We start from the raw sequence: 16733 nt of genomic DNA on the forward strand, positions 1-16733 counted from the left end.
AATAATCTTGTAGAAATAAGTACCTTGCCTTGAAATTTAATTCTTCTGAAATATTTTCCACCTATATATAACTTTCTATCACCACAATGAAAGTCATCGTGACCTTTGAAAAAAACGATGTCAAATGGCTCAACTTGCCCCATATATGGGGTAAGTTTGAGCCACCTTCTGGGGTAAGTTGAGCCACAAAAACTATGTACAAAATGTATTAGGGGAGAACCAGCATGTCAATTTTTTGTTTAAAGTCTTTTCACTTGCTAATTTTCTATAAATACTAACATCCTTTAAAAGGAAAAGAGCAGTCATGTAAATTTGCTCCTTTCAGCCAGCATTTCAATCGATTTATATGGTTTGTTTGTTTTTTGAGATACATTACCATAGGAATTACCATGGCTCAACTTGCCCCATGCTGTTTGGCTCAACTTACCCCAGTCCGAACTTAGTGCGATAATTTTGTATCCACACATTTATTATGCATCCATCATATAAAAGACTACATGTATGACAAGAATGAAGATCCATACCTGGACTAATAATGTTGTTATCATGTCTTTATTATATTTAAAGACGTGTGTGTTTATAAAGCACTTATCTATTTCACACTCTTTTTTACTTTTTTGGCTGAAATTCATATTTTTTCCTCTAAAAAAATACTTTTTGTTTCAAAGTTGAAAACAATGTGGTGGGGTTAGGGGTTATGCTATGGGTCATCAATACATGACACCACCACAATATCTGACTCATTCATTATTGGCCTGGGGCTGGTGGCTCAACTTGCCCCTATGCTCAACTTACCCCGCCTTCCCCTATGCTTTGAAATGATATAGGTTTCAAAATAAGAATTGGTTTAATCGGGTCAAGATCACACTTTTCATTTGCCAAGTACATAAAGCAGTTTGAAAACAAGAATACTGCACTCTGATTGGTCAAAGAGACCACCCAGTGGCAAATTCCAACGGTTCCAGTGCATGGTTCATGGGAAGGTCACACTTCCCATGTGGTAATCTCCTCAAATACCCCGCGCCTGTTGTTCTGTGAATCTTATCCAGCCAATCAGGACTCTGGATTTCATGCCAGTACAAAATTTCAGAAATCTCGTCTTGTACCTTGGTGGGAAAAGTGTGATCTTGACCCGATTAAAAGGTACCGCATATCAAGAGTGGCATTGTGAGAAAGTACAGAAGTTCAGCTTTATGGTGATATAGATATCATTGAGGCTCAAAATAAAAAGTTTTGCACAATTTGCAAAAGAAAACAGAGGAAGAAAAGTCAGTTTTGAGGCACATTTTCCTGCCAGAAATTTACTTATTTAACAAAATATTGTATACAAAATAAATGACCAATATGAAAGAGTAACTTTTACTCTATCTGATGGTGCAATAATATTTCATTTAACTTGAGGTTAAAACAGGTAAATTCTTAGAGAAAGAAAATCTCACGAATCACGAGATTTTGCGAGGAGGATTTAGCAACGAGATGATTTGGATGAATCTGGCCTTTTTGCTCATTAACATAGGGACCTGCGGTCTGACTGTGAAAGAACAATTCTGATTGGTTCCCAGTCAGTCCACTGAGCAATATGCACATGCAAGATTGACCATTGATAGGTGATTGATTAGCGATAAACCACTAAACTTTGTGTTACGCGGCCATGGGTGTTTTTTCATTAAGATGTATTTTTCAGTTGTATGTGTAACATATCACATTGGTCAGATCATGCTGAAAAGATGCATGCTATGTATCAACAACAAGAAAACACTGTAGGCTATACCAGTCCCTGGAAATAATAAAAGCAACTGAAAAAATGGGAAAATATCTAGTTCTAAGATATTCTTTTAACAGACAACAGTACAAGAAAATCAATATTGAGGCACATCTTCTGATAGTGACAAGCACTGGAAAGGCTTGGAGTAGCTAGTACATGTCATGTACAGTACATAAAGTAGTCAATATAAAGATAAACTTCCATCCAGTTTCATGTGCGATCTTCATCTACATATATGTGTACACTCACAATATACAGCTCCAGTTCAGAACTCCTGTTCCTGATCATCTCATACTTCATGCACATGTCTGCGAACCTGTCGCCGTCTTGCCCCTGAGCTGGAGGTGTCCACATTCGATCCAACATTTATAACTAATTCAGAACGTAACGTTTCAGTGACCCTCTCCACATTGGAATCTGTTCTTTGCGCAACTGTAGAACTGGTAGCTTGATAGCTACTTTGGTCTCTGGGAGGGGCCTGAGGCGCGGGGCCCCTTGGGCGGCTGGAGGGGCGTGACTCTGGGGCAGAGTGAGTTCGCTGGTGGTTTATCGTCAGCTGTTGGGCAAGAGAGGAATCTTCTTGGGCATCAGCTACTGTCTGTGAACTTGCACCTGATGGAGAAGGGTCGTTGGCATGTCTCCTTCTTTGACGGATCGGTTTGGCATAGGTTGGAGGTGCAGTATTGCTGCTTGGGGAAGGGTTGGTGTACCTGAATGTAGGAGACGACTCCTCCCCTGTCCTACTTGTACGGGGTGAAGCATTCCGCACCACCTCATAGACAGCCTCATTGCCAGCAGAGTTGCTGTGATTGGCATTGGGGCTCACTGCCCTCTTCCCCTGAATACTTTCATCACTTTCAACCCCTTCCTTCTCACATGGAACAGTCCTATCCTGTGGACACTCATCCTTATCCTTGACCATACCATTGTCTTCCGGGGGAGCAGTTGCACCACCTACTGCACCCCCGTTCTCCTTGTCTTCTTCTGCTCCAACAACACGCCTATCTGCCGAATCTTCATCCCTCTTAACCTTGATCTTCAACCCTGCAATGCCCTTCTTGGCAGCGCTCACCAGGTCGCGTTTGATGCGTCTCCTGCGAGAGGGATCTGATCTCCGATACTGTAGCATGCTATCTAAGTCAATGACATACACATACCCTGCAATCAAGAGCTCAAATGTCCTCTTATTGGCACGATAGCTCTCTTCTAGCTCCGCATCTGTTCTTTCATCATACTGCCACCATCCGTTCCTACCTTCATAGAACCACGTATAGCACTCCTCAACTTCATCTTCCACTTCCTCTTCATCGTCCTGATTAAGCAGAAGCTTTGGACTCATAAAGAAGTCTACGGGGATCTCTTGCCTACAGAGAGCGCACCTCCTGTACTGTGTAGAGGCCCCCTTCATGCAGAGAAAACAGAAGACGTGACTGCAGGGCAGTTCAACTGGATGCACGCACGTTTGAAGACAGACGGCACAATCCGGGATGTCCATCTTCTTGGTGGCTGCTGGCTCTGTGACAAAGGTGAAAAGGAAAGAGAGATATTATTAATTCATTGAATGTCATATTCACATGTAACACTCCTCGGCAGGGATGTAGTCAAGGTAAGTACTTCTGACTCATGAGGCCATAGGAGAAAACTTTCTCCCATAGACTTTGTGCATGTCACTCGGCCTGATGACATCCTTGCTTTTCAGTATAAAACTCAGTCTACTTTATACAGTATATATCTTGCAGGTTGGGTTTCATGCATTGACATTACATGACATCACCAGTCCAGAAGAATGATTAAGAACAATAAACTAATGAAAGATTGTACCTTTAGGTTTTAAATTTAAATCCAAGGTTTTGCACATGCAGGATCACTTCAAGTGCCCACCTGAATTGCCTCTTTCCCAGTCAATATTTCCCTGATAGGTTGAATTGACAGCGGTTCTAAGAAGATTTTACAATGATATCATCATACTCTCCTAAATCAGGGCTTATGAGGAATGGCATGTAGAAGAAAACAGACGACAACAACTACATAAAGAACAATGCACAAGGACTGATGAACAGTACATGGATATATTTTTCCAGCTAGCAGAATCAGCTCTACCCCTACAGTCGTCTAAAACATACTGTAAGACATGCAGATAATGCAAGTTTCCTCCTTCTGTTGTTTTCATGAATTGCTGTGCATGCACCTATTCTCATCACTCACTGACTCACTTCCTTCTAGCAGTTGAAGAGGCTACCACTTCTAATCAGGGGCTAATAAACCTAACAGTATCTCACAAAGACAAAGATTTGCTATTATTACATTTATGGTAACCCAATATAAATGTATGGCCTCATTGACCTACAAGTACAGAGTACAATACATAAATTTTCATCAGTGTAGTTTTTAGTGTAAAATTAATCTTTAGGGTTCTTTGAGAAAAATGCCAAACTGGGCCTTAGATTCGCAACCAAAACAAACAAACAACAAAGAAAAATCTTGTTAAAGTGTACAGTCAAAGAGTTCAGGATATTCTCCACCCCCAACATTATTATCTCAATTCATAGGTGGCAGAATTGGAAAATACGCTCAAAAGGTGGTTTCAAACTGCCTCGATCACAAGAATCCCCGTTAAATTACGAGAACTTTTTCTGGCTAAAAAATACCCATTAATTATTCCTCCATTCACACCGCCCTGAAACATACCCTTTCGGGATAAGTTCCCGAAGTTACGAGCATGTGCAGTATGGTCTGATAAGCAGGCAAGGCGCGAAATTCAAATTCACTAGCCCAGCAGCCACCCACGCCGCCGCGCCCAACGACACGCTGGGCTAAAAGTCCCCGTAATTTGCTTTCACATCGCCAAAATACCTGCGACCTTGGAAAAATCCCCGCGAAAGTTCTCGTAATTTCGCCAAGTACCTACTATTTAGCGGGTATTTTCTTTCGGGGAAATTACGCGTAGTTTGCTTTCACATTACCAAAATACCTGGTATTTTCTGATCGGGGTAAATTTCCCGATCAAAGAATACCTGGAACTGGCGAACTTCGAGGCGGTCTGAAACCACCTAAAGTTCCCTTCACTTGTTTTGCTCTATATAACAATCTATTTTTAGAATACTGCCAAATACTAAATAATCTATAATATCCACACCCTCCAGGGCAAAGTTAACAATTATGGCACAGTGACCTATTGGGGGAAAACCCCTACCACTGTCAGACTCATAAGCCTGTATTCTGAAGTCGGGTTTGTTCATGTAGACCATGGTCTAACTTTGTGTTGAAATTATGGGAAGCCAAAAATGCCAAAAATTTGTTGACATTTGAAATGTACAATGCATATTTCTTATGGTTATTGTGATCTTCTTTAATTCTTCTAAAGGGAATTTCCCCAGACACTTAAAATGATTTAAGAGTCAAATTAGCTGATACATTGGATTACAGTATATCATAATTGGCTATTCATAGTTTACTTTAAAATTAAACAAGACTTCAGACGGGTCTGAGACACAAGTGAGTCAGGAGGTGTAGCATTATTGCATTCACCAAACATACATGTGTTTGCATGGTTTAAAGCACCTGGTAATCCATCTATATCAAAGGCTATTGCCATGTATACCTGACTAGCCTTGATGCCCCTCACATTGGCCTTGGAGAATTAATGAGCCCCCCCCCCCTTTGGCCAAAATTCTAAAAAGGGTGGCTAACCTAGCCTGGGCTAAATGACGTCAAATGACGCGATTTAGATTTAAAGTTAGCCCCCTTTCGAGAATTCAGGCCTTTATGTCCTAATTGTGCTATACATAATAGATATATGTGCACAAGAAGGAAAAGAGGCCTTGCCCTAAAAATATTGAAATTTAAGGCCTGGAGTTACACTGGAGTTATGTGTGTACATTTATTGCCTGCTTCAGGAATATTATACTGCCAGGGTCCTCAGGGAGACATATTCAAATCAACAGCATATCTGCAATTAAATACATGCATGTAACAAATAATGCACAGTTGTCTGTTTTAGTGGTAATGCAGCTCTTTAGATATCAAGGTTTTTGTATGTATATGGACGAGCACTCGTGTGTTTGGCATACACTGCACATTGCAAATACCCAAGACACCTGCAATGCTAACATCACAAATATAAACCTGTTCATGATTTGTTTTATAAAACAGGTTGGCTGTGTGACTTCATACAAAGTGATATAACTTTTTAAAACTTTCTCCAAATTTTGAATGATGGCACATACACTGCACATGTACAAAGACAAAGAACCTATCAAAAGCCTCACCTGCTTGCTACATGTCCATCAAGAGAATAGCCTGATTATTCACACCAAAATCTGTACCACAAAGATGTTGTATATACATGTACATCCAATTTCAAACTACTCTCATTTTTTTTTCAAACATAAGAAAAACATTATTAGCAAAGTTTGAAACAGCTAAATCAATAGTTAAAGAGGTTGAAGGTTACCTTTAAAATAAATGGTACATGTTTAAATATGTACTGCATTACAATTACTGTTGCAGCCTTTGATTTTTTATTTAAAACAAATTTTATATCAAAGTTTGCTACAGGTGTAATCAAAATTGTACACTGTACACTGGGTCTCAGAGAAATAAATCAGATGTAACTTTTCTTTTTTTAACTTAAGAGTCCCTGTACATTCTTCAGGCATGGGTGAAAGCAAACAATTTTTTAATACAGGAAGGATACTAAAAAGTCATTTGGCAGAAGGTACAGTGTATCCGAATTTTTAAAAAGAAATTCATGTCTCAATTGATTCAAACCTGCTCCTGTACAATACCTTGATAACTGAGGAATACTTCCCCAAAGGTTGATGAAATTTCACGTTTCCCCTTTTTTACGTAATCCAAGAAATGTTTCTCTTTTTCCCATATTTTTTTGAAATAATATTTATTAGTTGGAAACAATCAAGAAAATGAATAACTTTTTTACTTTGAAAAATTGTACTTTCAGTTGATGTCACTAATGTCTACATGTGGTACCACAATAAAAATATCCCAGATTCAGGTTAGATACAAATTACAAGATTGGACCTTTAAACTTGTAAACGTTTTATGCCAATGGATAAGCCAAGAACATGTCCTTGAACCATTGATATTGATTCTATTTAATGCAATTAGGCTAATTTTCTTGACTTGAAAAAAAAATCGCATTACTCTGCAAACAATCATGAATGAAGTTTTGCTTTACCCGGTACCCCTAAATGCACTAAGAATCCATCTTGAAGGTGATCTTGAGTCTTGACAGGATTTTTATTTTTCAAGTCAAGAAAATGAGCCCAAATGCATTTATAAATAAGTTCAATATCCATGATTTACTGACTTTTTCTTGGCTTATCCACTGGCACAAAATATAAGTTTACATGCAAGTGACATCAACTGAATGTACAAACTTTAAGAGACAAGAATGAAGGAAATGTTCTTCATCTTCTTGATAGTTTCCAAGTTAACAAAAGAATTATCAGGGAGATTGATGGCCATTTCATCATAAATATATGAAATGTGACATTTCAACAACTTTTGGGTAAGCTTTTCTTAAAAAAAAAAATCCCCTGCCAATTAACATTAACGGTTAACCGCTTGTTTATTAACAGAGGTCAAGTGCAAAATAAACATGAGCCTATGCTATAGCATCAGATTTTGGTTAGACGTGTTTCAGCATGAGCAGGACTCGAACGCCTCACGTTGAGATCTCCAATATTATCCAAAACAGGCGCTTTGATCGACCAAGCTACAGTACACTACATGTACCATTCACAATTCTTGGACTCACCATAAAAAAAAAACAATAGATTTGTTCCACTGAATCTATTGACTTGAGTATTGTTCTCTAGTTTTAACAGGTACACTGTCTGTAGTGTACACTCCCCCCACCCCCCTACCCCCCTGAATTGAAACGTGAAAATTGAAATGAATCTGTTTACAAGACCACACTTACATGTAGACTAACCCAAGGAGCTCCGGCCCGAAGCCCAGGACTCATCTGTGTAATACGAGGCGGTCAAACGCTCTCTAAAATGGGGCAAAATGGGGTCATTCCCAGTTTCACATGTTTTATAACTTGTTGCAGTGAATTACATGTATTTTCAGTATAAAAACAATAATATAAAACCAATTACATGTAGTACCACTTAAAAATCTTAAAATCCATATTTTATTGTTCGAAATAGACACCAGAATTGAAATACTCTGAAAATTTGTTTTGCCCAATTGACTGCGGGCCCTGCAGCCGCTGTGCAGCGCAAGATCGACGAGGCTCTATCCCTTTAATTGTTGAACGCCAAACAGGGTAGCAGCAACTCCCATCTTTTAACGTCTTTTGATCTGACGCGGCCGGGGTTTGAATCCCCGACCTCCCAGTTGTGAGACGGACGCTCTACCAACTGAGCCAACACACCGGTTACCAACACTACATTGTACCACCAAAAACCAGTCATTCAATGGAAATTGTTTTGATATGCAACAAAATATTACAGTCTGGCTGACTTCCATGCTTTCGACTTCTGGGGTGATCAAAATACCCTGATTTTTCCCTCATTTGACTTTGAGGCATTTCCCTCTGATTTGAGGTATCTTATTCTTTTATCAAATTCCCTGATTTTTCCCTGACCAGTGGAAAAGGAAAAGTTGGACATTATCATGGTTTATGTCACCAGTGACCAGTCCATTCACTGTCGTTTATTTCGTCAACGGCGGTGACTTCTTTCCACTCCCACTGACTTTGTACACAATGAGCGCACACACACTAGAAGAAAGGTGATAACTTTCATGATATGGCCCCGTGTTGGGAACCCAATTATCACTGATCAACAGAAGACATCATCGACATCGCACTCTCATTCACCATTTCATTTTTCTAGAGTCAGAATAATCGTTGTTGACTGTTTACTTTTACTGTTGTTGACTGTTGTCCCTGTTCTTTCTTGCTTAAAATCGATGGCTACTAGTAGTAACAAGTACCCACAAGTATTCCTCCCACCCTTTCTTTCATTCACCCTTTATCTCTACTTAGTTTCTTTCTTCATATTTTATTCTTTATTCATACCTGCTTTATTTACTTTTTTCTTTACTTTCTTTTTTTCTTTGTTTTGTGCAGGTGTCTCGAAATAATAATCAGTCATTGCATATAAAATGCCTATTTTGTGCAATGCGCCAGAAACAGTCTACGCACAGCGCCCATGTTATTCTCTTGACATAAGGAACGTTTATTGGTTAAACTGCCAATATAAAGCGCATTTTGATTGGTAATATCCTAAAAATGGGCGTGTTGAAGATAAGGAAAGACTTCCATATGTCCCCTCCACTAATTTTAAAAAATACTTCCCCAAAACCCCCTTCTGTCTTTCTCTTTTTTCTTCTTTTTTCTTCTTTCTTCCGGTGGGAACTTGGATTCGAACCTCTCGCTGCAGAACAAAGCATCTCCAGTCTGTCGCCTTACTCACTGAGCTAGCAGGAATTGTTGAAAGCCATGGGTTTCATAACAATTATCGTGTGTGTGTGTATTTGAGTTTTGTCAGACGTGTATCAATCAGATATTTTTTACGTATGGGACCGACCTTTAACGTCACCATCCGAAAGACGTGACCAGGGCTCGAACCTCGAACCTCTGCATCAACCGATATTACGACTAGTCTACTCTCCAAGAGTATTGGGTATTTATTTTTCTGACTAAATAAACCGATGCCATTGGGAATTACACACACTCGAATTTTTGACGGAATAAAGCCATATTTTGGTATGTATCCGACTTTTCCTTCTTAAATCTCTTAGATATATGTTAGATAATTCTTGATAAACCTCCATATTTTTTTTTTCAATTTTAGTGGAGGGGACATATGGAAGTCTTGCCGAAGATAAGAAGGAGGCAGTCCTTAAAGATTATAGGGCACACATGAGTATTACAGACCCCCATTCACTCACGTGTTACAGTGTATATCATAGCTCATCAAAAAATCATTAAAAATCAATCCCTCGATAGATTTTGCTTTAATTCACTGACATTAGTCACAATTAACAGTACATTAAGACTTGATATGTTAATCAGGTACTTGACCAGCTCAATCAAAAGTTAAATGGCCTGAAATAAGACTAACCATAATTTCGGCCAGTTCGTTACAACTGGGCGTTGTGGCGTGCGCCTGTAATCCAAGCTGTGGGGAAGTTACAAATTGATGCAGAGGTTCGAGGTTCGAGCCCTGGTCACGTCTTTCGGATGGTGACGTTAAAGGTCGGTCCCAGACGTAAATAATCATATCTGATTGATACACGTCTGACAAAACTCAAATACACACACACACACAGTTCATTGCCACAAAAACCAGAACTGCATTGTGGGTAATAATAATTAAAATGAAATACAAAAATGCAGTCTAGCCTCCCCAAATGCCTTAATTATGAAAGAGTATGAACGTAGCATTTTCTCTATCGTTTTTCTTTTGATTATATACAAACATTTAATCTATTTTTAATGAATTATTTTAATCAATAAAGTCATGTGATCTTTACTTACGCCTGTCCGGCATGCTTTGTGCGGTTGAATTACTCTCATGTGCCCTAATAAGAACGCGTTAAAAAGATTTCCAGAAATACTGATTTGCAAAGATTTTTAGCATCTTAAAATTAAAGATAACAAAGTCAATTGATTATTTAAGAATGTTTCAAATTTCAGAATACCACCCCAGCCCAGGTCTAGATTTTATCCAATTTCATTTAACAACAGTCACAATTTTGTCATGACACAGCATATTGCCTTGGGAAACACAAAAATTCAGTCACAATTAATTTGTTAAACATTTTTTAGCAGACTGTCATCACTCATGTACACACTCAGTCACACTGCACTGCACTGCACTGTCTGTCACTGACGTCACTCACTCGTCAGCTGAAAACAAAAATCTGCAAGACTGATCGACTAAATCATGAAATGATAAAATTTTACCTGTATTTACGCCTGCTTTATTCGTTTTATGTTGGTTCAATTTGATCTTCGAATCCCCCTTTTGCACCTTACAACGCCCTTGCGAGAATTCCTCTGACATTTTACAGAATTCTTGATTTGTTTGTGCTCTTTATGGTTCAACTTCGCAAGCTTTCATACATGTTCGCAGATACGATGTATACGTTACACCAACAAGCGACCAGTAAAAAGTAGTAAAATTAGCATACCAAAATTCAATAGAAAAATATCTAAAGCGTCCTCAAAAGAACAAACAAACAATGAAAGCATATCGTGTTGAGGTGAAATGAATTCAGGCGATATGATAATTAATTATCACTTTTTTTTCTACCTTCACCTCTCAGATTTACCACTTATTTATTTTGCTTATTTTCATGTTTACTTTGTTTTTTTTTTCTTAATACACCCCCTCTCTCATACAGCATCAGCTTCTTTATTTGCTTTTACCCTTTTAGGCAATTATTTGCTTCCCTTCCATATATACAGGGTTTTTTCTACTATATAGTCTTCTGTTTTTCCCCCTCACATCCAGCGGTATACAATATCAGTTACACCATCTGTTTATACATATATTTTTCCCCTTTTTGTATATATTTATATACTTACAGATTTATTTTTACTTTCTTCTCTATCATACAGACTTATGTCTTTTGCACATTATCAGTTGTTCCCCCGGGTTGTTCCCCTTTTCCTCCACTCTTATGCACCAGTTTATTATGCCTTTCATTTGTCCACTTCTCACTAATTCTCTTGTTATTCATCTCACCTCATACCCTCTAGCTATCACTGTTTTGTTCCAGATCCTGTTTGATGTTGCCTGCCTATATCTTAATCCCTCTTGGCTTGAGGTCTTTCTTTGACCTTACACTAACTTCCCTTTCTTTGTCTGCCTACTCCATTTCTTTCATCCCCTTTATTAACCTGATGGTTATCTCTTCCCCTTTGTCTCCTTTTTTCTTGCAGTTCTTCTAGCGTTGCTGTTGAATTTCTGTGGTCTATATTATGGTTGTTCCCTTTATATGTTTGTCATTTTGCCTCCGAAGAAGCTGCTAGGATCGCCAAGCTTAGGCCGCTTTTGAATCACTCCATTGGCGCTTTTTTTTAGATAAGCAGTTTTCAGCTCAGCAGCTTCTTTTCACATAAAAATATAGTATCATAATTTGAAATATTTTTTATAGACTGTTTAAAACTGTCCCGTTTTTTTTAAACGCACTGTATAGCGACTTCTCAGAAAAACTGATCATCGTTCAGAGAGGGACCATGAATGAACTTAAGATGGGGTGGGGGAGGCTTAACATTGTAACTGGTGTAAGGAAAGGAGCCGGGCATCAACCCCTAACCCTAAACTTTGAGTCCCAAACATCTCAGTTCAGTGCATTCGCAGTCATATTCATTGTTTTTACTTGTTTCATGTGGCTATTACCGGGAGGGGCAAGGGGCACGTGAAAAGGAAAACAAAAATTGAAAAGAAATGGTCAACATTATTTTAATACAGGAATGTCAAGAGTAAGGAATTAAGTCGCAGAGGAAAACCACTATGGGGTATATTTATATATATATATATATCTATTATATAAATAGTGTACAATCTATTGTACAATATACTGGATTATATGTACGACAAATATAGAATTATGCCGAGTGCAGGTTTATTTCACCGAGGCCGAAGGCCGAGGTGAAATAGGCTTGCACGAGGGATAATTTTATATTTGGAGTTCATATAGTCCAGTAATATTGTATGATAGAAGTTCACTATTTATTATAGTAAATAGATCTCTCAATCTAAGCCCCCCCATCATGGATTTTACCACAGTCTAGATCTAGATGGCATACGTTCTTCTTACCTTATATTTGTGAAATTCCAATTGAACACGATGTTCAATTTGTCGTCTGCTGCAAGGGGTTAAACCACGTAAATTTGTATTTCTATCTGCTATCGGAAATTATAAAAATGCTACTTTGGGAAATCGATATACAAATATATCGATTGAAAACAAATTAATCGATATTCTCCCCATTCATTTAACACGGGTTTTGCCATCCAAAAATCGAAAGTTATATTGTACATATGTACAATATAACTTTTTGAAGGGAGGTCACGTGGTATCAATCCAGCCAATCACAGCTCGTATTTTACTACCACTATTTACTATATATATATTGTAAAGAAATGGATGAAGAGAACATTTGTAGGCGTAGCTTAAATCAAGGTTCCCCAGAGCTATCTACCCTCTGGAAAAATTGGTGATGCCGAAAAAATGTCTCTGCCGGGAATCGAACCCGGGCCCCCAGCTTTGAACGCCGGTGCCTTAACCACAACCGCGTAGCCAGGATTTCATTTTGGAGGGGGCGGTAAATGCACGCGAAGCGTGCCAACACTTACAGAGCGCGCGAAGCGCGCTACCTATAGGGGGTGGGTGCAGGGAGGGGGAGATTCCCCCTCAGCGAAGCGCGAAGCTTTTGGTGTTTCATAAATCAAAATTAAAAGGAGCCGTCTCCCTTGTCTCTAGTACCTATAATTAGCTCAAATTCAGTTGACTGTATTGTGATTTTGAACCTTGTTTCAAAAGTGATTGTGAACGCACAAAAAAGGAATACAATGGAGGAAATTAAAATAATAATAACCCCGCGCGAAGCGCGGAAGCTTGACCTTTTTATCATTTTTTTGGCCATGAAAAGGGTCCCGAGAAAAATGTATTATCTAAAGATATATTGAATATACTTCCCTTGGAAAGATAAGATTTGATTACAAACAATTTAGCGACACAGGGCATATCTTGAACTCGCAAAACAGAGGAGAAGAAGTGTATATGCCAGTCCTGAGGAAGAAGTTCCTCCCCGCGCACTCTGACATTTTAAAGGGCTGACGTTTCATCAAATGCAGATATCTCTAATACGCCATCGGCTCTAATTCAATTGATTTTCTATGATTATTGAATTTTACTACAAGGAAAATAGTACGCAAAAGCTGACTGTGATTCATTGAAATTATTTAAAAAAGGATGCCTATTTTTTTTACTTATCCTGAAGCGCTTCATTTTGAATTATAAAGAAACTGAGGGCGCAAAACAGGACAGGAGATCAATGTGCAGGGAAATTACATGAAATTTAGTAGAATTTGATAAAAAATATTGTACTTTTTTATTTAATACGACACGAATTTTTTATACACTCTAAATTACAGGGATTTAAAATAAGTCCACATGGACTGTAGTTAGGGACCAATCGAAGTCCGGATTTAGTTTGAAATCCATAAGATTCATTTTTAAATCTCGAAAGTTTTAAATTTAAATCATTTGAGATTTAAATTTAAGTCTTTACGACTAAAACTAAACCCAGAAATTTACTGGTCCCTAACTAAAGTCCAGCTGGACTTATTTTAAATCCCTGTAATTTAGAGTGTACCTTCCTCTTTTTTAAAATTAGGAACCTGTTTGTCCCAAAATCATGGTTGTTTAGTATTGAGCTGAAAAGCGGGAAAAGTTGCCTTTATGGAGGTGACGCCAGAAATTGATATAAAGATTTTACCCGCTCGGAGCCGACTAGACCAGAAATTGCGCGATCAATTTAAAAAAAAGATAACTTCATATACTTCGGCCTTACCTTACTCTAATTCCATGCCCTAATGTATACATTTGAACTTTTAAAACTGCCAAGAAACACATATAGCTGAGGTGGAAAAACAGGGTTAGAAAAGGAGTAGGGAAAACAATGGAGAACGTCAATATTGTCATTTAACCGGGCGCAGCGCGGAAGCAAAATTCCCATATAGATTTAAAGCAAGAGTGAAGGAGAGTCTCTTTTGAGAAAAAAATAAAGAATGAAAAGAAAAAAAAACACAAAGCTACCTTTCTTCCCTTTCCTCCCCTTTTCCTTTTCTCCTCTCTTTTGTTCCTTCTTTTTTTCTTTTTGGGGACTTTTTTTTTGGGGGGGGGGGCGACCGCCCCCACCGCCCGCCCTGGCTACGCGTCTGCTTAACCACTAGACCACAGAGACGGGTTAGTGGTTAGGACGAGCCAGATCCGACTGACCGTCAGATAGACAGATTTTCGACACTATACCAATTATATTTTCCTCAGTGTCGGGTGAAGGTGAGTTTTGAACAATGACAAGCCGCCATGCCTCAGCTGGATCAAAGCTATAGCTTGATACAGTACACGTATGGGAGAAGAAATACAAATGTGTAAAGCTTTACATGTACAACAGCTTTTGGCAACTCTTTTTTTATCTAAATATTGTAAAAAAATGGATGAAGAGAACAATGGCAGGCGTAGCTTAAATCAAGGTTCCCCAGAGCTATCTATACCCTTTGGAAAAATTGGTGATGCCGAAAAATGTCTCTGCCGGGAATCAAACCCGGGCCCGTAGCTTTGAACGCCGGTGCCTTAACCACGAGACCACAGAGACGGGTTAGTGGTTAGGACGAGCCAGATCCGACTGACCGTCAGATAGACAGATTTTCGACACTATACCAATTATATTTTCCATCCGAGTCCTTCCTTCATCCATTTCTTTACAATATATATATATATATATATATATATATATATATATATGCCATTACCATTGGTAATGCAGTTTCGAACCCATGTGGAAAATGAATCTTGCATATTTTTACCCAAGGATGATATCCGTGACAATTTTGATTAGTGATAGGATTATACTTCTTTGCTGAAATCCTCTTTAAAATTATATTCCCCTTTTTTATTTGCTCTTTTCAAGGTAAATATTTATGCCGTTCTCTTCCTTATTAGTCGCCAGAAGCCAGCGCGCAGCTGGCTTGTATCGTCATGGGGCCGATTGCACGAAAGGGTCTTCCCAGGAACCGTCTTCCGTGTCGCCCATCTTTTATGATGCGCTATAAGCGGGGTGTTTCTGAAATTTATGATAAAAAATAGAATTCGTTAGCTTGCTTTTAAATCAAATTTTATTCAATGTCATGAGATATCACATCATTTTATAAACAAATATTTTGTTTATTTTAATGTACAAATAATTTATTTGAAATGCGTTTCACATGGCGCATCATAAAAAATGGGCGACACGAAAGACGGTCCTTGCAAAGACCCTTTCGTGCAATCGGCCCTGAGGGCCGATCTCTGCATCCTGCATGCTGTATGTACATAGAGATGTATATATATAGTAAATAGTGGTAGTAAAATACGAGCTGTGATTGGCTGGATTTGTACCACGTGACCTCCCTTCAAAAAGTTATATTGTACATATGTACAATATAACTTTCGATTTTTGGATGGCAAAATCCATGATGGGGGGCTTAGATTGAGGGATCAATTTACTATAATAAATAGTGAACGTTCTATCATACAACATTACTGGACTAGTATATGAACTCCAAATATAAAATTATCCCTCGTGCAAGCCTATTTCACCTCGGCCTTCGGCCTCGGAGAAATAAACCTGCACTCGGGATAATTTTATATTTGTCGTACGTATAATCCAGTATATTGTACAATAGATTGTACACTATTTATGTAATACATCTCTATGTGTATGTACCGAACGCGCCGCCCCGCGCGCTCGCGCGCAGTGATTGAATCTGTGTCAAGATGGCGGAATTCGACCTAACTTCGAAAATCGGACAATATTTGGATAGACATCTTGTTTTTCCATTGTTAGAGTTTTTGTCAGTACAAGAAGTGAGTATTATGTACAAAGATGGTGTCTCAAACTTATACGGATTGTATAATTGTTGTAATTATCAGGAATTTCGTGCCATCTGGTCGCAACTGTGTGCCCCCATGTGGAATTTGACAGTCCGACGTGTTCACTTTTGCGTCATGATTGATTAATCATGATCAATTAAATTAAAAAAAGGCAGTGTATACAGCCACACGCGTGTGTCTTTACCATCCAGCCACACGCGTGTGGTTATATCCAGAACACCTATCTGTGGATACCGCCACACGCCGCCAGTAATAACAGTAAAACACGTATGTAGGTCTGACCGTCTATATCACAATCAAAATAACCTCATTTCTTCATTAA

General features: G+C 38.6%; 2 protein-coding genes across 3 annotated transcripts in view; one reads left to right on the plus strand and one right to left on the minus strand.

Annotated features, from left to right (window-relative positions):
* Positions 1-1482: 1482 nt before the first annotated feature.
* LOC121430816 (E3 ubiquitin-protein ligase RNF146-B-like) lies at positions 1483-10903 on the minus strand. Of its 2 annotated transcripts, none has more exons than XM_041628226.1 (2): positions 10710-10903; positions 1483-3280 (listed from the first exon to the last, which is right to left on the minus strand). In XM_041628226.1, the coding sequence occupies exons 1-2, from the start codon at positions 10807-10809 to the stop codon at positions 2055-2057; spliced, it is 1326 nt and encodes a 441-aa protein (XP_041484160.1). In that variant the 5' UTR covers positions 10810-10903; the 3' UTR covers positions 1483-2054. The 2 variants fall into 2 exon arrangements, with proteins under 2 accessions (XP_041484160.1, XP_041484161.1); XM_041628227.1 differs by lacking the exon at positions 10710-10903 and adding an exon at positions 3587-3638.
* Positions 10904-16253: 5350 nt separating this feature from the next.
* LOC121431246 (eukaryotic translation initiation factor 3 subunit E-like) overlaps positions 16254-16733 on the plus strand; it is a 31288-nt gene continuing 30808 nt past the window's right edge. The window contains exon 1 of the mRNA XM_041628756.1: positions 16254-16384. Within this exon, the coding sequence (XP_041484690.1) occupies positions 16295-16384 (90 nt within the window). The 5' untranslated portion in view covers positions 16254-16294. The remainder of the gene's footprint in view (positions 16385-16733) is intronic.

This window comes from Lytechinus variegatus, chromosome 17, assembly GCF_018143015.1.
Source record: "Lytechinus variegatus isolate NC3 chromosome 17, Lvar_3.0, whole genome shotgun sequence".
In the NCBI taxonomy this organism is placed as follows: domain Eukaryota; kingdom Metazoa; phylum Echinodermata; class Echinoidea; order Temnopleuroida; family Toxopneustidae; genus Lytechinus; species Lytechinus variegatus.